The following is a 26,921-nucleotide window of genomic DNA, read 5'->3' as shown; positions in this document are numbered from 1 at the left end:
ATGCTCCCTAATCATCACCAGCATTGAAGCGATGCCGCCTCTAGTTTTTCTCATTCAAGAATACTTGTTAGTGCTTTTAAACAAAGGCGAAATTTATACATTAAACAAAAGATTCGGACAAGTAAAATGAAGAAAAAATAAAACATTAAAAATATGTGTCTAGTCATTTAGTAGATGATGACATGACGGCATTTATTTACTGCTCTGATGTATAAAAAATATGCAGACATCAGTAGTGAGAGCGTTAAGGATAGCTCTGGGTGAATGACTTGTGTACTCTCTGTACATCTCTTGTATACAGTCTACATGTTACATTGTTTTTTTTTTTTTTTGCAGTAGTACTTGTCCTCATGTACTGCGTTACCTCCCTCTTTAACACCCTCTTTGTACATCTTTCGTTTAGTTTTTTTATTTTTTTTTCTTTTTTTAATTATTTTTGTTGTCCATGGGGTGGATTATTGCATTATTCCTTCTCTCATCTGTACGTTCGAAACAACAGTATTATGAAAACATGATTATTTTTTCAATTTGCTAAGCAGATGCCTCCATTGTTTCAAGGCTAACTATCAATGTTTATTTTCCCAGTCTATTCCTCAGGAATATATAAACCGAATTTTTGTGAATACAAATGATACAACATACAACTGCACAGGATATATCTTTTTTTCCTGAGGATTTCACTTTTTTTATCTTCATTTTTTTCATCCAGTTTACTCGCCATTGTTCGCCAAAACTCTTCTGTGAGATATCTTCTAGGCAATGATGAATATACTATCAATTTTCATGCTTCAACGTTTGCACACTTATTTCGCCAAAGTTGGGGAATTTTTTGTACAAAGAATATGAAGCTTTTCACATGAATTGAAGTCTGATGAAATCGAAATTATTTTTAAACATTTAAACTTTAAAACTTTTAATATTATTTTTTACTGTAAATCTTTCCTACAAAAAACAAAATCCCTTTGATGGAAATTTTAAATCATATATAATTTTTTTGTCAGCAGCTTTGGATTCTTTTATTTTCGATAAAAGGGAGGAAAGCTAGAGAACAACGAAAATTAGCTTGAATTTCAATAGAACAACTTTTGTTTTATTTATAACTTTTTAAGAGTATTATTTTCTTTATTATAATTATTATTTAATTAGTAAATCAAACATTATATGATTAGCAACTTTTTGAATAAATTACAAGAAGAATTTCTCTCTTGATTAAATGAGAAGATAATCAGGAAGAAACTAGCTTTAACTAAATTTTATATATTGCCATTATTATTATTTGCCCAGATTATTGCAGATTGTTTGAAAGAATGACTATGAATAATTCTATTAAAAAAGTTTACAGATTTTAAATCCTTTGAAGCTTTAAAAAAAAATGTTTAAGAGAGTAGTAAAGAGGAAGATTACTAACCTTCAGAGTTCTTTAAATTTAGTTCAAGTGAAAATCCTCGTTCTACGTCCGAAAAAATTCAGTCAAAACTTTTTATAACGAAACTCTCTGTAATGATCAATTTCCGTTTGTAACGAACAGAACTTCCTTCGAACAGTGATTGTTAGATCCTTACTTACTGTTACATTGTACATCACTACGTGAAGAGATTACTTGAATTATTCGTTTAAAACTTTTCTTCTATTTTTTTTTTGCAGTTGGGAATACGTTTATGAAAATTATAAAAAATGAAATTTGTAAATAGTTAAATATAATTTTTAATTAAATTTAATAAAAATATAAATATTTGTAATTATGGGGGTTTTTTTAATTTGAGTGTAAAAAAACTGTTTCAAAGTAAAATTGATTTAATTTCATTTGTTTACAACAATGACATAAATCTGTAAATACGCAATTGAATGTGTTAGGAATAGGCGATGTGTAGAACATGGCATGGAGTTTTAAGTTGTTAGATCACTAAACAATTTTATTGTCACACATGGTTACAACTATAAAAAAAAAAACAGCAATTCCACTGAATGAGTCCAGATACGCTAAAGGGGTCGGCTGAGTTCAGGAACTTGTCGCTTCGTCACTGAAATTGTAAATTACTATCACTACTGTCCATCAGCGAGGATGAAAACCTCTTCACCAGCGAGGGTTGATTGCAACTCATCACCAGCGAGGGTAGATTTAAACTTATCACCAGTGAGGGTGTATTCAAGCTCTTCACCAGCGTGAGTGACACCTAGTCATCAACGAGAGTAAAAGACCAAAGGAAAAAAAACACCTTGGACAGAAGTTACAAAACAACGTTGGACTAAGATTCGTGAACCGTGACTAGAGACTTCAGTGCACCTGAGCAAAATCTCAGAATGCTGAAGAAAAACTGAAGTACTGGGTTCTGAAAAGCAGGATCTAGTCAGCGTCCTTTTTTAGAAGGAAAAACGTGGGTGTAGCTATTGGTAGATCTTGAAGAGTGGGTGCAATCCCACGTGTTGAATCTTGAAGGCTGCTCGGAAAATCTGCCATAAAGGTCGAAGGGCCGCACATAGTTTGGTTGTCTTGGTTTTGGTGGCGGAAAAACCTTGGACTCAAGTAACGGCCATGTTAGGAAGTGGATTATTTTCTTTGTCGGCTTCCTGAAATGTGCTAGCATTTCCGTTACATTAGGTTTTCCACGTGGTTATCGCTTGCTATGATGCGGTAGTTGAAAAGAGGACAGTAATAACCTGCATCGGATTTTTTCTTCTTCGTCTTTTATAGGGAAAATTTATTTTATGAAAAAAAAATAACAAACTTATCAAAATTAAATGAACTTTTATAATTGGAATCATAATAGAATTAATAATTCCAAATATAACAAAATAAATAATGTGATTACATAATATTATATAATATTGAAGAATTGTTTTTATTTATAAATATTATTTAGTGAACTTTAACAAAATTATTATTAATAAATAAATTCACTGCAATCGTCTTTTAAGGATTTTAAATACGAGACAATTTTTACTAAATGGATGACGTCATATTAAAATACTTTTAGTGTATTAAAATAAAATAATTTAAAATTTGAGATTTGCAGTGATTTAATATAGATTTGTCCTAAAGCTAGGTGTCATTCAAACAAATAGATGCCATTACTGAGTGTTTACTATTGCACGCAGAGTCATGATGTATGATACCAAATACGATAAAAACTAAAAAAAAAAAATTCGATTATTTTATTACCCTATAAAACGTAGTGTTAAAAAATGATTTATCTTACATTACTATAAATCTTTCGATTAAGAGCAGGCATGAGTCCTTCAAGTGGTGAGATGAAAATTGGTTTCTGAACTTGACTCATAATAATTATAAGAACTTTTCTCATTTCTATCAGTTCTTCGTTCCATTCCATGTCATACAATGTCAATCCTATCTTTTGGTTCTACAATAATCCATAATGAATTTTATTATCAACTCTACTCTTTAAATGATGTGTTTATAACGACTTATTACCATTTCGTATATATCATTTGCTGGTTCATTATAAATGTAAGTTCCCATCAAAAAACTAATGATCATTAGAAAAATCCTTATTATTTTGAAAAAATCTGAATTCTTAAAAATAGAAATAAATACATAAGAGTAAAGAAAGATAATAATAATAATAATAAGTAACGTTGAATCTGACAATTTGGTTTTGATTACTTACGTAAATAAATCCAATACTTCCAAAAATAATTGCTAGTCCTAAAACGATATACGATTTCATAATTGTACTACGTAATACGACATTTATACGATTTACGAATCTGTAAATATTAAAAAATAGTGACATGTTAGTGAAAACAAATCAATTTAATATGACATTCAATAATTAATACTTACTCAATACATTCTAGATGTTGTTGTATCCATATTTTTAGCTGGTTGTAATTCTCTACCTTCCTTAAATCATAAACTAGAATTTCTAATTTTATTGCTGCATGTTTGAGAATCATAGCGACAGTTATTGGGAATATCATTTGACACCCACAATAAAATGATGTTATTGATTGTGATAAATAAATGACGTAGTATGTTGCAGAGTATTGTTTAATTGAAAATGGATAATAAATTGCAAAAGGAATTTTCAATGATTGTTGCATTGGTGCAAATATCACTCGTATAATAATTGTACCAAAAGCGAAGATAGAATAAAATATGTATAAATATTTGTAACGATTAAAATATTTATTTATTATCATTCGTTCATGTACCTTTGATGCTGATAAAAAAATTTTAAATTCTTGTAAAAATTCCTACAATAAAATAGAAAATTTTTAGTACAATGTTTGTGAACAATTTTATGATGAACTAACATTTTATACTTACTTGAAATTTTACTCTTTTGAATCGCCAAAATAATATATTGAAAACTAATTCAGATAAACCTATCACAATACCTAGAAGGTTTGTTACTAATAACCTTTGATGAAAATTTATGTAAATAGTTGAAATCATTGATAATTGAACTCCAATGATGTTAGCAGTTACAATGAAACATCCAACTCCGTTTAGCACTTTGAGTGTAACTGCCGATCCGGAATCCAAAGGTAAAAGACATGATAATTTTCCAAAATTTATGAGAAAGTTGAATAGTATTTCTGGCCAGAATGGCATATTTGTACAATTTTTTGCACTAAAGTTTAATTCAAAAACAACGAACTATAGTCACTTTGATCGCAAAAGTTTTACTTATGAAGGTAGAAAATTTGTGATTCCTTTCATCAATGATCAGTTATTAATATGGATATGAATGCTTGAAAACTAAAACCATTATGAAAAATTTTGAAATACTAATTAATTCTACATTAGAGAATAAGTAACATTATATAATGAATTTCTGAATAATTATAGATTACATAATTATTCCTGATATAATTATTAGTGAATTAACTGTAAAAAAAACTAATAGTTTGCTGATTAATGAATACTTTAGTAATTATCGATATTCGATATGAACTATAATAAATAGATATTTAATTTAATTACCTTATTTATTAATTTAAAAAAAAGGTAATAACATATGTTTTTTTCAGAATTTTTAATAAGTATTATATTGCCATCGTTGGCCCTTTTGAATTCTAGGAAACTTTCGTAACAATTAAATTAACCTACAGGCGTTTTAATCAATGTATTACTACAAACTTACAAGAGCTTGCACGGAAAAAAGCGGACTCGAAATTTATGTAATTATTAATTTAAATTAAACAAAAAACATTGATATTAGTTTTTATATTGACAATCTCTTAAGAAGTATTTCTACTGTTATGGTTCGCTAAAATTTATTATAACCTTCCAATAATATTATAATTTTTAATTGATTAATTCAATGCGGAGAATAATTTTTAATATATACTTAATAAAAACTGTGACATCCAAATAATTACAATCTAGAATAGTAGATTTTGCTAAAATTCGAGTTCGTGTTTTTTCCGTGTGAAACATCATTTTTTTTTTTCTTTTGTTAAGCTTTTAAATTTCAAAAGAAGCTTACATTGGCTCTACAAATAATAAAGGGCAAATATATAAATATAATAAATAATATACAGTACATGTAGAATGTTACAGCACTTTAACTTACAATTATAAATATAGTAATTCGTAGTGAGTAATGAAATTTAAAAGTTAATCTAAACATTGATACTACATGATCAAAAAACACCAGTAAAGCATCATATCATCATGTATGATAAAAACTGGAACAAATTAAATATTATATTAAAATTAAAAATATTTATTTATGCTCTTCTAACACCCCCTTCCGTAAGTAAACGTTGATCAAATGATAAACACCTCCCCCCCCGCTTCCCTTTGCCGGGTTTTGTACAATCAACGATTTTAGTGAAATTCATTGATTTATCATATGTAATTTATGACATGTAAAGTATGAAGTAATAGCAGTAGTATGTCTCCCCTGCCTTAAATTTACTATTTGTATCCTCAGAAATGACCCCAGATGCATAAGAAATCTTTTAGAACAATTTCTGACTGGAGCTCCAATTCTAAATAATTATCAAAAGAAGAATGGATAATTCATTCAATGATAATTTTCAATATCTTACAGATGTGTAAATTTGTTCCGTTACAGCTGGTATCAGTCCTTCAAGTGACGAATTAATAAAAAATCTTCGTACGTAATCCGTATTAATTATAATTAATTTGTTCATTTTGTCTAATTCATTACTCTATTTTAAGTTGTATAGTGCTACAATTTTAAATTAAGAATTAATTATTTTAGCTTCATTACTACATGAAAAAAAACCAATTATTGGAAATATTGTTCCAGCATTCCAGAATGCTGAATTACAAATTACATGATAAACTACTGTATGTAATTCAATAGCAAATGGCTAATAAATTTCAATAAAAATTTTTTGACGTTGTAAAATGAATGCAATCATTATTCGTAAGAAGAAAATTCCTGTAGTAAATATAATTAATCACAGACTTGTGCCTGTATAAAGAAAGATAAAATGTATTTGCACAAAATACTTGGAAAAAATATAATGATCACGAAAACAACAACAGTTTGATGATTATAACTCTTTTAATAAATTTTATGTCATGATTTGCGTAAAAAGTATAATTTTACAATTAAATTTACTTCAGCATTTTTTTATTTATAATCAACTCCGCAAATTATGTATCAAGTATTTATTAAATATTTGGAGATTCATCGACAAACATTTTAAATTAGCCAATCACTTAGTTAACTTGTTTATGTTTAATTATAATTATTCAACATATTTATGTGAGTGTAACTTCGTACTTTTCGTTGACAATCATTTCTCTTGAAAGCTACAATGAATTAAAGTGTGATGATATCCTAGTAGAAGTGATGTATCTTTTGAAATGTCAAATATTTAAAAGATAATTATTTTCGTGTAAATAATAACTTGAATTTGATAATAAATATTGAATTTATTTTCTTATTAATCAACGTATAAACAGTGATTCAAGTATCGCAGATGATAGTGAGAATGGAGTATGTTATGTCTTCTATTTCTGGTCTGCTCGTTAAATTCTGGAGATATTCTCCGGATCAGGTCGTGTGTTAGAAGATCCTTGACGGCTTTTGAACTAAACACACAGGTCATTTTCACAGTGAGGTTGCTAACACTCGCGAAACACATGATAGTTTCTGTTGATCTTCCATCCTATCTTCATCTAGTAGTTTGTGGTGGTTGCATTGCAAGCACGAAAAACGTGAAATCTGGAGTTGAACCTAAAGTTGATGGGTAGAAACTTTAGATCTCTAACACTTGCTTTTAACTGATGTACACTTCTTACGTTCTTCATGACACTTTTACTTACTTTCTAACTTCTTTGTATTCTTGAGATGTATTTTTTTCGTAAGTTTTCTCTTGAGTGATCTTGACTTGTATAATTTGACTTTATCTCTGAAGTGTTTGAAAAAGTGAGGATGTCTTTTTTTGACAAGTGAATGAAATTGAGACATGATACACAACGAATTGATTGTTCGGTAGTGAATGGAGTTCAGAGAAGAAGGATGCGAAAAAAAGTCTGGATTAACTCCAGATTTAATTGAAGTTGAAATGTAATGAAAGTTTTTTTCTACAGTTGACATTTTCTTAATCAGTAAAACTGATGTTTCTGCAATTCAATAGATTTTTTTATCATTTTTTTCCCAAAGATTTGCATTTATAATTATCACATTTAAATATTCCTTGATATATCTCACTCAACTAGTATTTTAAAATACTTTAACATTTTAATTGGAAAAAATGTCATATCTTAATGCTTCTTTATTATTCAAATGTGAAGTAGAATATTAAATAAATCCAACTTGAATAGTTGCAATTTGTATCAGATAAATCTTATGATAATTCTCACATTTAATTAGAAATAAATTCCCTGTCATGTTATACTGATTAAATTCAATGTGCTTTACACTTGTATTATATATGACATTATTTTTTTAGATTAAACCATGGAGGCAAAGGAGAAACCTCGAACAGCGGGACGAATTGCTCCAACCGGACGTGTCACCTCAGCGGCTCACCAAACCGCTAATGGAAGAAGAAAAGTTATTCCTGTTCCACCACCTCGTATTCCTACTCCCATGCCCATTGTCACTAATAATAAACAGAGGTAAGTTATAGTTCTCCAATCAACTCTATCATTTGTCTACCAAAAGATCTAAATGTCTATAATAAATTAATTAACATCTTAATTCAACAAAACACTCTTTCAAAAAAAATCTCCACTAATCTTTAATTGGAATCATTATTTAATTAATTAAAAAATTATCAATAAGATAAATTAAGAAATAATTTTATTGGATAATAAGTAATAAATTGTTGAGATGATAAAATCATGTGAATCATAAATGTCAATTAATGACTATTCATTCATAAGAAAATCATTCATTCGAATGAGATAAGTAAGTCCGTCCCATTTAAAATTGACATAAAGTTTCAAAATGTAACTATAATTATTCAAAACAATTTTAATCCAATAAAAAGTTTATTTTATACATTTCTATGAGCTAATCGTGAAGCGAAATGTTGGCTCATTATCTGTTGAATATAATGATATACTCTTTGCGCTTGGTAAAGATAGTCCTGGGGTAAATTTTAATGGGAGTTTACAATTGTAGTAGCGTGCACTGGTGCAAAGTCATTAAGTAGAGAGGATTAGTTTGGTTGCAAGCAATGGGAGTTGGAGAAGTAAAACGAGAGTGGTCATCTTTGGCATGTATTGCAGTTTGTTTCACTTTTGACTGCTTCTGTTAAATAGTTTCCACGTTATGTGACCACAAATTAAAGAAAGTTCTCCAATTACTGGCTCCAATAACACTTTAGCTATGTTAAGGAAATAGCGATTTCTTGAGATTTTATTGTGGAAGATATTGATGTAGTTGAAGTAATGATAATAAGAAATAACCGATTTTGATAACTGCATGTAATTTATACCTTGACAAGTAATATTACTAGTTGAAGTGACAGGCGTCAAACTGTTTAATACTTAATCGCAAAGTAGAAGGATCTGAAAGGAAAAAGAAAAAAATGATATAGAGAAAGATAAAAAAAAAACTGAAGATGAGGCTAGGACTAGGGAGTAGGGAACATGAGTGCCCACTTGTCTGGTGAGCGAATGGCGTTCGATCGTGCGGTCTGAGTTGATATGAATTTTTCAACAAACCTTTTTAAGGAGAAAAAATTCATTAGTGGTTATATTTTAAATTTCTAAATGCCTTTTTTAACGCAAAAAGCAGCTATAAATCAATTTATTATTGCGACTAATGTTGTTATTACTAAGGAAAAAAAAATTCATCGTTGAAAATAAAAAGTATATTTCAACTGTGATGCATTTTAATTATTGACAGAAGTCTAATGAGTACAGTTTTTTGTAAATATTTCAAGCATAAAAATAATGAGATAAAGTTCAAAAGTCTTTAAAGATGTTAATATTATAATTGTATTTGAATATTTATCATTGATTGGATGAGGTAAGAACTGATTTTTGATGCTTTGAATTTATGAATGAAGAGTAGTGAAGTGAGAGAATGAAAATAAATTTTTATTTGATTAATTAATAAATAATAATAACAAATTAGGCATGAATTAAATATTAATATAATACGATACATTAAATAAATAAATTTATTTTATACGAATAAATTAATATGATTCAATAAATAATGAGTATATAATATTTTCAATGATGTGAATGGAATATAAATGAAAACTTATCACTAAGTTATCGAAAGAATTTCCTAATCTTTTTTATCAACTGCAATAAATAATTGTTTATTTATTTATGTTGAATGCAATAGAATTCTAAGTTATTTTTCTTGAACAGGATATTAAAACGAAGAATTTATTAAATATTTATAAATATCAAATATTCACAAACATTCTTTGCTCCAAATAAATTCTCCTATCAGTGTCGAGAGGGTACTAAAGCAAGAGAATGTCATTTGAATGTTCATAGTAGCAGGAAGTGTAGAGATAAATTTTGTAGCATGTGATTCTACAAACATGTTGTAAAGTACTAATATTTTCTATAAAATGATATTACATCTCTTTTTACAATGCATCATGAACTTCAATATGATAATAAAAATTTATTTTACGTTGCAGAAAAAAACAGTTGTTTATTTTTTACCTTTTAGTTGATTTGGTCTTGGTATTTAGAAGTAAATAAATATATTCACTAATAAACCCCTTGATTGTATATCCATTATTTCTGTGTAGAGTGAAGGTAGTGTTAATAGTTAAGCTTTTACGCTAATGAATTATGCTTGAAATTTGTATTTCACACGGAAACCAGACTGTATTGAGAGTTCGAACGAATTTCAATGTTTCATTAATCAAATCTCGTAATTTTCAGACTATAGAATTTACAGACTGAGGTCGAAATTTCTATTTCATTGTGAAACTCTTGAGTGAATAGAATAATTAAAAGTACACCAATATGAATTTTTGAATATATTAATCGTAATTAAAAACAGTATTATTAAATAAATAGTAATTAAATGAAAATAGACATGTGACATTTCATGTATCTCGTGTACCTATAAGATATTAATGCCTCTTTAATCAGCTCTCATCCATTAATCAATAATAATAATCTTGCGATATGAAGCCTTTGGAAGCTACAAGTGCGTGTGATAATGGATTCTTGTGATATGGACTATCCTTTGAAGATTGCCGAGTCGTTATAATTTAACGAATGTCGATTGTTAACTCGCTACACAGGATAATGCTGAATCATCGAAAAGGTTTTCATATTTTCTAAAATCATCGTTCGATTAATATTGGCGAGTCAACAATCAATGTATTTATCCATCACCATTCATCATTTCATAATCCACATTTAATTAAAATATTTTATCAATGAAAATTAATCATCATGAAGATGAGAAATATATTAAGTTATATCTTTTTCTAATAAAAGATTACTTATTTCACATACTTAAAATTCAGCTGTTTTCAGGATTGTCTAGCTAATTAGTATAAATCAATATTTCAATATTAATGAAATCCATGGGATAAAAAATTTATAAATGTCCATTTTTAAACTATGAATAATCGTTGGGATTTGCATAATTTATTCATATTGTATTTGATGTCTTTATAAATTAAAGAAGGTATTCGATCGTAATCAGAAATAGAATAGAAAAAAAAGTGTAGATCTTTGATAAAAAGAAGTGAAAAGAAAGTAAATTTTATCGTTTCTGTGTGAATAATGATTGTGTGGAAATGAAAATGTTTTTGTTAAACTGTTTTTGACGTATTGAATTAAAGAGATTTCAATTACTTTCAGTGGATAGATATAAATAGAAATCAAAATGTCATTATTGATTAAAGTTTAAAGGGAGAATACTATTAGGAAAATTACTAGGGAAGGTAGGGGATTAACAAATCACAAGTTTGAGACAAAATTGTTAAGTCTATTAAATGTAATAATCAATTTAATATTATAAATTGATTTTTGTTAAACAATAAAGTAATGATATAATATTAGATGTAACAAATTACTTAGGTTCGTGAATTTAATCAGATAATTTTGAGTTTGACACCAGGAATTGGTTTCCTGCTGGTTCCAGGCATGCTGACATTTCAATAGGGGTGATATCAGTGGTCTATAAATTGCATTTTATCCTTGTTGAAAATGTAAAAATAATAGGAATCAAATGTATTTAATTTTATCAAAGTGTATGATATGATATCCGTCAGTTCAATCATAATAAATAAATGGGTTATCATTGTATGATTTATCAAGTACCACGCGTCATGGTACAGAAAAAAAATTGTTCTAGGGGTGAAAAAATATTCCTTGCATGTTGTATGTGGCTTATCATTTCTATCAATGAGTTTAAACTGTGAGTGTCCGAATAAAAATTGTTTTTACATATGAGAACACTTTTTTAAAAATCACAAAATTATTTTAACTATCTAATAAGATAATTATATCTACTACTGTCTACCTACTACCCTAGAGAAAAGCAAAACTGGTCCATTTCTGACTCATCACTTAGCCAGTCTAGCTATCTTTGGTCCAATGTTAGGCTAATCTTGCTTCAGACAGGGATAGGTAGTTGATGCTTTACTTTAAAACAAGCATTTAATTTGAGTTATACAATCATACTTATTATTAGAACAATTTTCAAGATACCTTTATTTGAAGTTAATTACAATAAGTGCTTTACATCTACCAGTAAAATTAAAATTAAGTCAAAGTGCTCTTATAATTGATAATTATGTATAAAAAAGAAAATAATTAATAAGCGTTATTGAGCCTAATAAAAATCCTTTTTGATATGTTTTTTAGAAAATAAAAAATTGTTTTTGAAAAATGATTACTATGTTAATGAAACGTGAAAGGAAAATAAATCTATCATTTAGAGTTGGAGTTTATATTTTTTTAATAAAGTTCAGTTACATTTTAAGGAGCACCCTTGATCTTTACGGGCATTTTAAAAACTTGAAAAATAATTACCCGCCAAAGTACGGACTAAGTTCTTTGGCAAGATAAGTTTTCTATATTGCCGGCGGGTGTTTTTCATGCTCTTCGGGACACATTGAACTTACCGGTAGATATCAGAAGCTTTAAGCTCTGCAATGCTAGTTAGTTGGATGCTTTCCTAACATAGGGCGCCACATATTTGAAAATGATGTTCAACAACTTTTTATCTTAATTCTTTATTTAATTCAGTTATTTTCATTGCATAATACTTTCTGATTTATTCTTTTTTAGGAAAGCATTATTCTAGATGGGATCAGGGAACTTTATTCCAGGGGCGTGCGTTAAAATCAAAGTATAATTCGAACTGTTGATGAAAGAATAGGTATACCGGCACTATTATGATGTGGATTTGAATGAAGTATATAATGGTATATATGCATGAGGGTAAAAAAATCCACGGTATCAAAACAGTTACTGGAATTCTCTTGAGCTTGACATGCCGTCTGGAATCCACCTGGTTTTTCCACAACTCGCTTTTTCTCCCCAGAGAAAAAGTTAATAAAACTTTGGGACGTAAACTCCTTGTCTGCGCTGTCGAATAAATCGAGTTTCGAGGGTCTTACATGCGGCTAAACTCCTACTCAAAAAACCCCACTAGAGAATGCTATTACAATAAAATAAATTTCGTATATTTTAAAGGCTTGAGTCCTTGGAGAACAAAAAATTTCCATAAACTCCTTACTAATTATATCATATTTATGATTCACATTAACTTTACAAATTCAATCGCATTTTCTTTTTACTTATTTTTATTTTTATTTATAATATTTTTCCTTTCTTTTTACAGAAATAATTCTAATATCGAAGTTTCACCAACAGTTTCTCAACAAAAAAAAGAACCGCATGGGAATATTGTAAAAATTGCCAAGAGATATTTGGACGATAATATGCAGCAAGTATGGATAAATCCTCGTCTGATATCTATGGTAAGCTAAAGTTTTTAGTCTGTATATTTTTATCAATTTTTATTACGTAAAGGCATTGGTAGAATGTTAGGATATAGAAAAAAAGAGCAAGTCTAAATAATTCGATTGGAAATTATTTCAATATCTGTTCAATAAAAACATGAAAAATAAACAATAAGGGAAGTACTTTGAAAAAAAAGAAACAAATACTTTTTTAGTTAACAGAAAAAATTTGTTTCGAACAATAATCAGTTGAAAAAATATATCATAGAATTAAAAATGAGCTTTTATGAGCTTTTTGCTTAGTGGAATTGATACATTGGAGGAAAAATGCTAATATTATTTTAAAAAAATTTTTTATTTCAACCATTCATACTTTAATTATTCATTTTTGATCATTTATAATAAGTAATTATATTTCAAAGACGTTTCATCATTAAATTTTCTAAGTAAAATCAATTTTAAAGCTTTTACAAATAATCCTTTTTCAATTGAATAAAGTTAGCTTACCTTGTGTGAGTAAATTTTCATATGTCTGTGATAAAAAATTTAATAAATACAATACATATCATGTTTGAGAAATATTTGAAAAACTAGTCATGCCATTCTATGTGATATTTAATAAAAAGAAATGTCACTGGTGAAGTGAATACAACTGTTTCTATGTTAGTCATGTTGCATATGAGAAATTGTTTGCGCAATATATATTTTTAAGTGAATAGCCCCAAAGCATTTAATCCGCTATGCAAAAACTAAGTCGCAAACCAAGTATTTTTAATTATCACATTCCTTGAGGATGAGTTACACTTTGAATTCACGTCTGGTCCATAAAAGACCCCAAGGTTTTTTCCATTTACTTGAGATCTTTTCTTGACCATGTTCTTTTACAAGTTGCTACTGTGATCTAACTCCGAAATTAAATAAAGCATTTATATATTCCTTTAAAAGGATTTTTCCTGGGGTGTTATTGTGGAACTGAGAACACAGCAGACGCGGTCAGCGTTTTTAATTCAATTCTTTGTCGACTCTTTTACTTTTATCCCTCTATTTTCTCATCTTTAATATCCTTATCTTGCTTCCGCTCATCGAACTACGCCATTCTTGCTTGAGTAACCACATTTTTCTTTGGCAATATCAAGATATTTTGCTTCCATAAACTCTGAGCTTTATGGTAAATTGGCTAATTTTTAGTCTTATTTACTATTTTTTTTTTATTGTTAAGATTTTTTTTATGATTTTAAAACTAATTAAAATATTACAATAATTTTTTTTTATTAATTCAACTGTAAAAAATTCATTAAAGCCTTTAATAAAGCTCATGTTTGTTTTTATGATTAATATTACTTGGCAAACACACAATTTTATCTTGATAGGAAAAAAACTAGACATTCCATGATTCTCTTGGACTTCATAATGAAAGAATAAAAATGAAAAATTCCAAACAAATTAAACTTTGGCAAAGAAATTAATTATTTTTTTTTTAGTGTGGAATCATGAACTTAATAATAAGATGAATTTTTAATATTCGCATAACTTTTTATTTAAAAATCATTTATTAATTGTTACACTCTTCAAAAAAATTCTTAATAAAAGTTACGATTACTCGAGTTTTAATTTAAATTTAAAATCCTAAACATAGTTTGTTTTATTTTTGAGATGCCTCACCTGATAAAACACTCATGAAAGAGTAAATTAATTGAGTAATTATTTATGTTTAAATATAGTTGTTGGAGAGTAGTAATGAAGTAGTAATAACACTTAGAAGGAAGTAAATTCAGGCCCGGAAGAGACAATAAGACCAGGGCCATTTAGTAATTATTTATACAATGGGTAGCTTCATGATAATAGTAGGGTAGTTGAAGAGTAAAACATAATCATACCCATAGTCACTATACTCAACATATATATATCTTTTTTCATTCAAACTTGTTTATGATACATTAAAAAACTTATTGAATATCAATTATCTCAATAGCTTGGGTAAACCAGGAATAGTTCAAGAGCTGTGAGAAAAATTAACCAAAGTTTTAGTAACTTCTAGGTGATATTTATCACAGCTCTCGACTTATTACCGGTTCACTCAAGTTGTTATAATTATTTTTATTTAAACTTGTTTCAGTGTATTAACTAGTGGATTGGAGAAAATTAAATTTCATTGTTAACACATTTATGTAGTGGATGATCAAATTTTGCCAAAAATCAAAATGATAAAATTTATTTATGTATATATTTATTAAGAGTTATTGATTGATTGTCGATTGAAAATTAATCGTCACTCATTCACCCTTCAGACAGATTAATTCATGGCCGACCGAAAAAAGAGTATTGAGGCTTGTATTATGTACTGTTTTATATACTCCAGAGACAATTGTGTAGTTGTGATGATGGTGGTATTGGAGTACTGACACAAATACTAAAGGTTATATTGGAGTACGAACAGGGATTTAGGGTGCAGATCCTGCGTGATCCTTTTTTCCACTTCTCGACTCGATGTGTTCTGAATATTATTTTTATTTTCATTCCCTTTTCGGTATTCCAATAAATATTTATGTGGTTTACTATGCTAGATTTACGTTATTACCAATATTTTACTATTCGATTTTTTTATGATTCAATTTATTTGTATATCATCGTAAACGGTGCTTTTATCGGCTGTGATTAAAAGATTTAAAAAAGATCAATTGACACAGAAAAAGTATCAGCTTATTTATATATCTTGATAGATTATGTAAATGTTGAAATAACAAAGTTTAAGTTGTTTTATAAATAGAATAAAAAAAAAAAAGATCAAGAAAATTGAATGGTCCTTAGATTCTATGTTTTTGAAAGGAACTCACGGCATACAATCGGTCGAAACTCACTTCTGCACCCTCAAAAGTTTCGAGTCATTTGGCAAAGTGCTACTTTGTGTCGTATAAAAAAAGCGCTAACGTCTTTCATGTTATGTCTACACTTATATCACAGTCAGCAATTTTCGAATTTCCCCCTTTTTTTTCCTCTCCCAGTCTTCTACAATAGATCAGATTTTTTTATCTCAATTCGAGGCATTCATCAAAATCACTTTGCAGAAATTTTTGGTAACTTTAAATTACATTTTCATCCCTATCATTCACTACAATTAAAGTTTTAAAAGCACATATCAAAAGGAATTACTTTAACACCTCAAATATTAATTATTTAATACATCTAATAGGATAGTTTAAATATTCAAAATTAATTGAATATATTTTTTGTGAGTGAGCTATCAGAAATAGTTGGAAATCGATTCAAAAAGTTATTAAAAAATGATATTTTTTGAAAGCTTTCACTCCTCCACTTACAGTTGTCCCCTTACTCAGTTATACATTTTTTTTTTTCAACACAGAACTAGAGCTCTCAATTTTTTTAGTCGGCATTTTTTTTACAAGTCGGAAAATTCTATTTATTCTAGAAACTTTTTTGAAATAATACACAATGCATGAAAGCCATTTTTATGAGAACAAAATTTTTTTATGGATACTATAAATGTTTAATGAACACTGTAACAATTTATCAATAATGCTTGAAAAAGTAAATGGTAAACAATAGATAAAATAAATACATTTGTTGATACTTTTTAATATAAAAGCTCATAGTAAACTGCATTTTTATTGTTCTATGACGCTAGGTACATTTCATTAAAAAAGAAAAAAGCATAAAATAATTATTTAAAAATTTTTAAAACTTGCTTTATAAAACATTGGATAATAACTGTGTTTGATTTTCAATAAATTTGATCCAATAAATATTCAGTGACAAGTCTTTATTTGATTGTTTACTCAAATAATGGATCCATCAGCCATCAATAAACCCTATTTATTCAAATAAAATTGCTCTGCAAATGTAATGAAAATATTTGCTAAATTAATTCGTTATAAAAAGAGCCAACAATAATCCATGTGTGAAATATGGCAAATTTTACAATAAATAACCTAAAAAGTAAATAATAAATTTACGTAATTGAAAGATTAATGTATCAGAAAAAGTGTGGAACATACAAGTAAATTTCGATGTTTCAACCCTCTGGATTGAGGTTGAGACTGATTGAAAAGTTAGAACGTCCCCAATCGAGAAGATGAGTCTTGAAAATAAAATGAAAGTGACAGAAAGAAGTAGTGGAGGGTAAGAGGGATAGGTAGGATCTTTGTGCGATACTGTCGTGATGGTTCAGATGGGGTCGTGGTTCGTTGAGATTGTTGTGGCATTTGTCTCTCGGTCCATTAGATAGCATTTGGCTCAGTTTCCTCATAGGGAGATTTTCTCTCAATGCAATTCATTTCAACGTAAAGCACTATTTGATTTTCGCCCGGTTCTCACTGATATCATGGTATATATACTCTGTGTTTCTCTCGTGGTGAATATTTTTTCTACATCTTACTTAGCTATTTCTCGTGCTTTCTATCAATTAATGAAAATATCGTCACTATCATATGCGGGCGATTATCAACGTTGCGTGTTTGAGTACTATTTGTTTGACGCCCTTTATGGTCACGGAGAACTTTTGGCTGGCGTAAGAGCAGTACTACAGATATAATGCGGGCTTAATATCACTTGTATTAATGACATTTTTTCGTGAGTTTAAATTTACCTAATGAAATAAATGGTAATATTTAAACTAAGAAATTTTTTTATTACAATGAAGTGTGATAACGGCTACATGGTTATTCATTTCAATTTTATTAACCCGGAAAAAATTTCAAAATGATTTAGAGATTGTGTTTAAATTTTATTTATCTAATTTTTTTTAATTTATTCATTTTGGAGTACTGTTTTAAATTTATTTATACAATCAACGAAGTATATCTACGTTTGGGACTCTTAATAAAGAGACAAAATTCCTCAAGTGGGCCACTAATAAATTAGTACTCTGAGTATTTATAAATATTATATATGTCTTGTTAGGATTTAAAAAAATAAAAAGTACGTATTTTTTTATTTTTTAAAATTTTAATTTTTTGAAAAGTTATTAATAATCAATTTTTTTTGCAATTTTTCACGTAAAAATTTTTTTCTTCCGATTGGTTCGATGAATCTTTATAATTTTTGGTCAGTACTTTGAGAAATAATAGTCCTTCCTAAATATATTTTAAAATTTTTTTTTCATGTAATGTGGTTCAATAAATTGATTTCAGTTGTAAACAATTGACAATTATTAATGCTTCTAAATTAATTACAACAATAAAGAAAATATATTTAGATTCCTCGCTCGATTTCGAAAAAATGAGAAAAAAAAAAGTTAGAAACTTGCATTAGGTGAAAGACTACGTTCATTTGTTTATTTCGTTATTCAACGCGCTGTGAAGCAACTCCTACGCGAAGCGTCTCAATTGACACAAAACAATTGCATGACATTTATGGAAAACATACATTTATATTTTCACCCGTTAAGTGTGTCCTTGTATCGTGTTCAATACATTATTATTTTACAATTTTTTTCACTTTTTTTAATATCTCTAGTTTAATTTATAAACTATATAAATTTATAAAATATATAAACATATCATATATTGAAAAAATAGTCGATAGATCAGTTTAAAATGCCAAGAGCAAATTCTTGTTGTAATCCTTTAAAAAAAAAAGGGCATAACTGTGTTTACAAAAACGTTGTTCTAGTAACACATAAATGGAATTCAAAATTTGAAAATTTAGTAGGATTTTATATTTGTCAGTCTTGTAAAAGTCAAGTAAACAGACAGTCTAACATTACTCCACAACCGCAAGTCTCTAACAATAGTGTAAGGAAAAGAATCTCTTCGATTTTTCAAACACATAGTGACAGTGATAATGAAGTCGATTTTTATGAAGATTCTTATATGAATAACAAGGTAGGTATATTTTCATGTAGCTTTTCGAATAATGTAACGAAAAAAAATTTTTGGTTTCAAAAGAAATATTTACTTAAAAAAAAAAATTATTGACTGAAACCAATCAATTATTTTATTTTTTAAAATATTACTAGTTATAATTTTAATCGAATTATTATGAATCATTTTAAGGATTCGAACTATATATTGATTATTACAGGATTTTGAATTATCACCCGTTAAAAAGCTACGACAACATATTGACCTTAAACAGAAATCCAACAGATACGTTCCTATGGATGAAAATTGGACTAAAGATTTAAGGAGTGCAATTGCAAATGAAACTACTCGTTCTGGTCAAATTAGTCTTTTAACCACAGCACCTTTATGTTGGAGCATTCGTCAAATGAAAAAAGAACTAAATGTGTCTCGCCGAATGGCATCAAGAGCTAAGAAATTACATGCAAGTTCAGGATATGGAACTTGTCCTCAACCAAAACGTGGTCGGTGTTTGAATGACTCAACTGTTAAAAAATTAAAGATTTTTATTTGTCTGATGAAGTTAGTAGAGTGATGCCGGGTGCAAAAGATTACATATCAGTTGTAGAAAATAATCAGAGAATACAGAAACAAAAAAGACTACTTTTAAATAATCTAGGCACTTTACATGAACAATTTGAAGAACAAAATCCAGAAATTAAAATGTCACTATCAACATTTCGTAAACAAAGACCGCAAGAATGTATATTATCCGGTCAAAAAGGGACGCACAACGTTTGCGTTTGTAAGATTCACCAAAATATGAGGTTAAAATTCGAAGGGATGAAAAAACAATTTATTCAAAAAGGTGAAAGTTTCAATTATACGTATCGAGATGCATTAAAAGATATTCTCTGTGAAAGTCCAACATCAGACTGCTATTTCAATGATTGTAAGAAATGTCCTGGTACGAGTATAGTTGTTGATAAGTTGCAGATTTTATTACAGGACTCTAAAATTTCAGAAATAACTTTTAATCAGTGGACGAGCACAGATAGATGCGAGCTCTTATCTAAATTACAATCTAAAGAAGAATTTTTAGTACTTTTGAAAAATGATTTTCCTGATTTGGCGAAGCATGATTTTTTGACAACATCTCAAGCAGCTTATTTTCGAAAAATGAAAAATTCAATGGAGGACGGGGAAATGATCGTAACTTTAGATTTTGCTGAAAATTATACTTGTCAAGTTCAGAATGCGGTTCAATCACAACACTGGGCTAATGTTCAAGTGACTTTGCACCCCTATGTAATTTATTTCAAAAAAGACAATGTCATAAATCATGAAAATTATGTAATAATTTCTGAACATCTTCAACACGATGCTAATTCAGTATATTTATTTAACTCTAAACTGATAAATCATTTAAAAGAAAATATTGATTTGGAAGGTATAAAAAAAATTTATTATTTTTCTGACGGTGCTGGGTCCCAGTATAAAAATAAATTTAATTTTATTAATTTAATAAATCATGAAAAAGATTTTGGTATAACAGCTGAATGGAATTTTTTTTGCCACTTCGCACGGTAAAGGGGCTTGCGATGGAATCGGAGGGACGGTAAAAAGACATGCATATCGATCGAGTTTACAGTGTACAGGTGACAAAAACATAACTTCGCCAAAACTTATGTATGAGTGGGCAACAAAATTTTTCAAAAATATTAATTTTGACTTCTGTTCAGAAGAAGATCATAAATTAAATGAAGAATTTCTAAAGCCTCGATATGAGAAGATTAAAACATTAAAATGCACTCGTCAGTATCATTGTTTTATCCCAATAAATGGAAATAAACTATTATGTAGAAAATTTTCAGAATCCAGAAAATCTGTCACTGAAAGCATAACGAAAACTACATTAATACGTAAGAGTAACTAAAGATTAATTTCAATGTAAACCTAATTTAAACCGATGTTATAAACAATTTATAAATAATATATAATAAAACAATGAAATAATTATTACAATACTAAGATCCTGTCTACCTGTAATCCCTTTTTTATATACTTTACTTCACGAATAGCATTCAAGTCGCACCGCGTCAGAGTTGTTTCACAGCGCGTTGAATAACGAAATAAACAAATGAACGTAGTCTTTCACCTAATGCAAGTTTCTAACTTTTTTTTTTCTCATTTTTTCGAAATCGAGCGAGGAATCTAAATATATTTTCTTTATTGTTGTAATTAATTGAGAAGCATTAATAATTGTCAATTGTTTACAACTGAAATCAATTTATTGAACAACATTACATGAAAAAAAAAAATTTTAAAATATATTTAGGAAGGACTATTATTTCTCAAAGTACTGACCAAAAATTATAAAGATTCATCGAACCAATCGGAAGAAAAAAATTTTTACGTGAAAAATTGCAAAAAAAATTGATTATTAATAACTTTTCAAAAAATTAAAATTTTAAAAAATAAAAAAATACGTACTTTTTATTTTTTTAAATCCTAACAAGACATATATAATATTTATAAATACTCAGAGTACTGATTTATTAGTGGCCCACTTGAGGAATTTTGTCTCAAATAGAAACGTCAAAATTTGACAGGTTCTTATTTTTAGGGAGTATAATAATGATAAAGTTTAATTATGCTATAAAATAAACATACCGTTTGGTGACCCTTCTTTTAGGGTTTCTCTTAATAAAATGCTTGAAGTGTGTTTGACCATTTCTATAGTGATGATTAATTTAATTGCTCGTGATAATTGAAATGACAAGTAACTTTTTTTAATTATTTAATTTTATTAATTGGCAAGAAAAAAAATATTATGCCATTATAAATAATGGTACATTTATTTAAAATTTTTTTTATTTAATTGAAAAAATCTGTTTTGATTAAAAAAAAATACAACAAACAATTTATATGCAAATTAATAATAATATTAAATGCTTGCAAAATATATACATTTTCTGTATATACGTCTAATACCCGCATAAAGCTCTTGAAGAGCTTATTTCAATGTTTTCTATTATATTCTTCTTTTTGTGAATAAAATGAGCAACCTTGATAGACTCGTTCTCTCTTATAATAAAGTAAAATATACTTTAATTTGTCGCAACTTATTATTTTATTTTTCAAAATAATTTTACAATAAAAAAAAAATCGTAATTTTGTTTACTCTTTCGGTTATTTATTTAATTTTTTTTCTTCAACAAAAATTATATTATATTTATTTATCATGCAAACTATGTAGTTACTATTTAACAAGAGTTACGCATGTTAGGCAAGCATAATATCGTGAAATGTAAGACGCAGGTAGCAAGTTGGTTTATATATAATTTTATATTTTAACTTTTTCGCGTTTCTGAGTTTAAGAACGGAGTAAAAGACAGTGTGTACGTAGAGAAATAAAAAGCGGTTTACTTTAGCTTTTAGATAAAAGAGTTCTTGCGACTTTTTTACTTGTAACAAACCTTCGTGCTTAAGTAACTAAAATGTAAAGAAAAAAAAAAATGGAAGCAAAAATTTTATGGTTAAGAACAAAACTGAGACAAACGAGAATGACGAAGCGTAAGGAGATTGAAGTACATTGCAGTACCATTAAAAAGAAATAACAAGAAGTGCCCACTTCCTATTTTTTTATACAAAAAAAAAACACCTTAAGTTTCATTTCTATAGGTAAAAATTTAATCTCGAAAAAATTACTCAGACATAAAAATTAAAAGTATATTCTTTGCTTCAGATAAAGTACAATCTTAAATGCATCTCATCCATATGGATTTTCAAGATAAATTTTAATTACAATGCAATTTTTTTGCGGCTTCTAAATTCCTTTGAAATGTTGTTAGGGTTTCACTTGAATTCACGAAGCAATCGTGTCCTTGTAGTAAAGAACCCGACTCCCTTATAACTTGTATAGTCAACCTCACCCTTCGTTTTGATCCATGAAGATTAAAGAGCTAGCAGGCGTGCCTATTCGCACTTTTGTATACCCACCCACGATTTTTGCGCGTGCAAGTGCGTAAACGTCCTGACGGATTGCACATGAAGCAGCGGCGAGGGAGGAGAATAATTTTGTGACGCGGTCACGGATAATGTTGAGGTGTATCTCGGCATATTGCACTGTGTATTTGGCTCTTCAGGCTTTTTGTTATCAACTACAATCAGTCGGGAACAAAGGAAAATAAATCTCCATGGAATGTTTGCCTCAAGTCCATCATTTCCGTCATTTCAAATTTCGAAATCGCAAGATGACAATTTCGCTTTGATCTCTTTGTCAATTTTTATGCTTCCATTAAGCCGATCTGTTACGGAATAGATTGATGCAAAATCTTTTCAAATACAGAATATTGAGAAGATTAAACTCCAAAAAGTTAACTCTTTCCCAAAGTAATCGGAATTGATGAATAAAAATTCATATTATTTTATTCACCCCAAAATGTTGTAAGCGTTTTCGGGTTGAAAGTGGAACTTGTTGGATTGGAAAATATATTTAATGTTATATACTTTCATTTTCTTAACTTGAAAACTTTTAATTTAATCATAAAAAAGCTAAAAGGAAATTAAATGTGAAAGAAAAAAATTGACAAAAGTTTTTCAACATTTTTGTATAATTTTATAATTAAATTTTAAAAAAATAAAATAAACTCATGCGAGAATTATTTATATTATTTTTTGCTACATAAAAAGAGGCAAAAATTATCACAAACAAAATGAATATAATTAAAAATTTTTATACAAATATTATACAAATCCAATTTGCTATTGTTCAGAGTTATCCTAATAATTACCAATGCTGCGTAGGAAGTGATAATCAAAAGTTACTATTGTCTCACGTTCGTATGAGTTTCAAAAGACAGAGAATGATAGTGCTGTTTTAATATCCTGTCTAGCTCCTGCGTAAATCAATAGAAATCGAAGATTATTTTAATCCAAAGGCATACGTTGGCTAAAAAATTCGAAATATTATGAAATAAATAAGAAAAAAAATTTTATTTCCTATTGTTGAAAATAAATGGATGTCTATAAATAAAAAAAAAAAGTCATTTTTCTAATAAAAATTTTAATGATATGTCATACCAAAGATGTAAGATTTAGTAGTAGACGTTTTATTTTTTTTTTCCATCGTGTTTTTCACCCTTGACCCTTTGGAAATGACTTTCGTGAATCCATTTGGTACCATTTTATTCCTCCCTTTTACAAAATTCTAATAAATTGCACATCGATATTTCAATCGTCAACATTGCTTCCCTCTTCTAACATACATGGCTAACGCCATGTGTGGAGGGTGTCGATGTAATCTTGTACCAGGTGCATCTAGAATATCCCCCTAACGAAGGTCATCCTTCTTAGGACTTATTGTCAATGGCTACCGTTTACTGCCTTTGTCTTTTTATTCTATTCTCCTTCCCAATTAAATCGCCTCAAACTCGTAAAAAAAGAACATAAAAGTCACTATTTACATAAACATTTGTGGTATTTGAATGATTTTTATAGTCATTTTTTTAAAATTCAACAAAATGCACAGAAGTGGAAAAAAAACTTTGATGAAAGTCAGGTCGAAACACGACTGGAATTTGTGCAGGATGAGGCTAGAATTTGAATGAGTAAACATTCTCATGTTTCCGTTCAACTTTTAGAATACAAAATTTGCAATCAATTTTTTCAACAATGCAAAAAAAACTATTCGATTGACGCATCACTGGAAAAAGCTGTAGCAAATAAATGAAAACTTGGTGAAAGAGAAATCAATAAATAATGAAAATAAATTAAAGCAGTGAGTTGATCAATTTTCCATACAATTGAATAAAGATAATAATTTTTTAGTCATAAATTACTATGTTTCCAAGGTGCTTCTTTAAATATTAAAGTGGATTAGCATTTGAGAGCATTTTTTTTTTTATTAGACTAATGAAATCTTTTTGAAATTTTAATGAAAATTCAGATATTCAAGTCATTTTGCAAATATAAAAAAGCATGACATTTGCCTTTGAAATTTAGCTCCTGCTCTAGAGATGAGTGATCCAAATCCTAGTGGCATTTGTGAAGGGGATTGTTGTCTTATCCGCTTGGTGGCTTTTCTCTTTGACGCTTCAACTGTTTTCCCTTTGGTGATGTCCCTTTGACTCAACCTTTTCTTTTTTACCAATGTACGTACATCACCCCTTTTGTTTCTCCTTAAGCTTATTATCGTTTTTGGAATGTTATCCTTTACTTACCGTCCACTAAGTGTACAGTTTATTTAGTTTTATATTTACTCTCTCAAAATAAAGTCAATGGAAGCTAAGTATTTTTTTTTTATTCATTTCAGATCAATATGGAGGCTGTCACTTCAACAGATTATGATTCAGCAAACCTCAGTCGCAATTTTAATCAAATTGGCTTCAGCACTTACAACTATTCCCAATTTGAAGAGAAGTACAGAGCTCAGCAGAATAGTAAATATCCCAATGATTTCCCAGAGGGTGGGAGTTCTGGAAGACTTGGAACAATTAGTCAAACATTGTCTTGCCAGCCCAACGACTTTGTCGATTATTTTCATCCTAAGTATCCACGTAGTCATTCACAACCTGAAAAACAGCATTCATTATCCAACGAAGTGAGATCCAAGTCACAAAATTCACGAGAACTAACATTTTATCAAATTGAATCAGGATTACCTAAACATGAAAGTCGTCATAGCAAATGTCATCGATCAGGCAATGAAAAGACACATGATGGTGGAACAAGTATTGAGGATAAGAAAGAATTGAAGTTAGTTTCATCAGATAAAAACGAAAAACGAGAGAAGACGGCTGTCAAACACAATCATACCAAGCCAGAACCAAAGATTAATGGAACTGGTAATCATCAACTGAATAAGATTGAAATAGCCGAATGTCATGTCGCCAATCATCAAGTGGAGGCTTTAAAGTATCGTCAGTTTGATAGGCCTCCTAAGTATCAAGAACATGCGCCAAAAGATTCCTTCAGATTTGAACCAGCCCCGAGGTATCTACAGGATCCACCAAAATATTCTGATGTCATTAGACGACCGGATGATGTAAAAAAAATTCAGGTAAAAGTATGCGGAAGAGAAAGAACGAATTTATTTTATCTTGATTATCAATATGCTCAATTAGAGAGTTCTTTCTAAATAAGATGAATAGATTAATTAGATAAATTATTATTTAATTAACCAGTCATTTATTACAAGTAAAAATACAAAGTCCAATTTTTTTTTTGGTATCACAATGTAATTTTTTGTAACATAATGAAATACAAATTTTTTAATTGTCGCTGACCCACTTAAATCAACAAGAAAACCCAACAGGCATGAGAACTGTGAACCTCAAGGGTGTTTTAGAGATTGAAAAGAAAAATTCTCATGGAAATAACTCTTTTCTATAAAAGTCCAGTTGATTTAATGTGCTTGAAAAATACTGACTGGGATACAAGTTAGCATAATAGTCCTGAGAATTCACACTGCTTATAAGATATGTAAACTATTTTTTTTTCGAGTTGATCATTTATTCTTGTTTATGTAGATGTATTTTTTATGCATTATTAAGGTTGCATAATTTGCGGGTCGTTCTAATCTTTTCTACATCTCTTATCATGATATTTTATCTAAGTTGGTCTATTTTATATCAAGTACCTTTGATCTCTTGCGATATTCCTATCATGCTCATGTTGCATATTAAGTTGATATTATACCATAGCTACCTTATATCAGATACTTTATTGGAGATCTTAATTCTAATATTTGGCAATAAA

General features: G+C 28.5%; 1 protein-coding gene across 3 annotated transcripts in view; it reads left to right on the top strand.

Annotated features, from left to right (window-relative positions):
• Nucleotides 1-26,921, top strand: part of LOC118070952 (uncharacterized) — a 171,906-nt gene that overhangs the window by 21,100 nt on the left and 123,885 nt on the right. For all 3 annotated transcript variants that reach the window (XR_004690826.1, XM_035089850.1, XM_035089852.1), the window contains exons 2-4: nt 7,903-8,071; nt 13,242-13,380; nt 25,477-26,223. Coding sequence is in view for 2 of the 3 variants with exons in the window: in XM_035089850.1 (XP_034945741.1) it covers nt 7,911-8,071; nt 13,242-13,380; nt 25,477-26,223 (1,047 nt within the window). In the remaining variant the exon portion in view is untranslated. The remainder of the gene's footprint in view (nt 1-7,902; nt 8,072-13,241; nt 13,381-25,476; nt 26,224-26,921) is intronic.

The sequence above is a fragment of the Chelonus insularis genome, unplaced genomic scaffold, assembly GCF_013357705.1.
Source record: "Chelonus insularis isolate UGA/USDA-ARS -01 unplaced genomic scaffold, ASM1335770v1 contig_70_pilon, whole genome shotgun sequence".
Taxonomy (NCBI): Eukaryota; Metazoa; Arthropoda; class Insecta; order Hymenoptera; family Braconidae; genus Chelonus; species Chelonus insularis.
The sequence above is the reverse complement of the archived record's forward strand: the minus strand, read 5'-3'. Positions and strand labels throughout refer to the sequence as shown.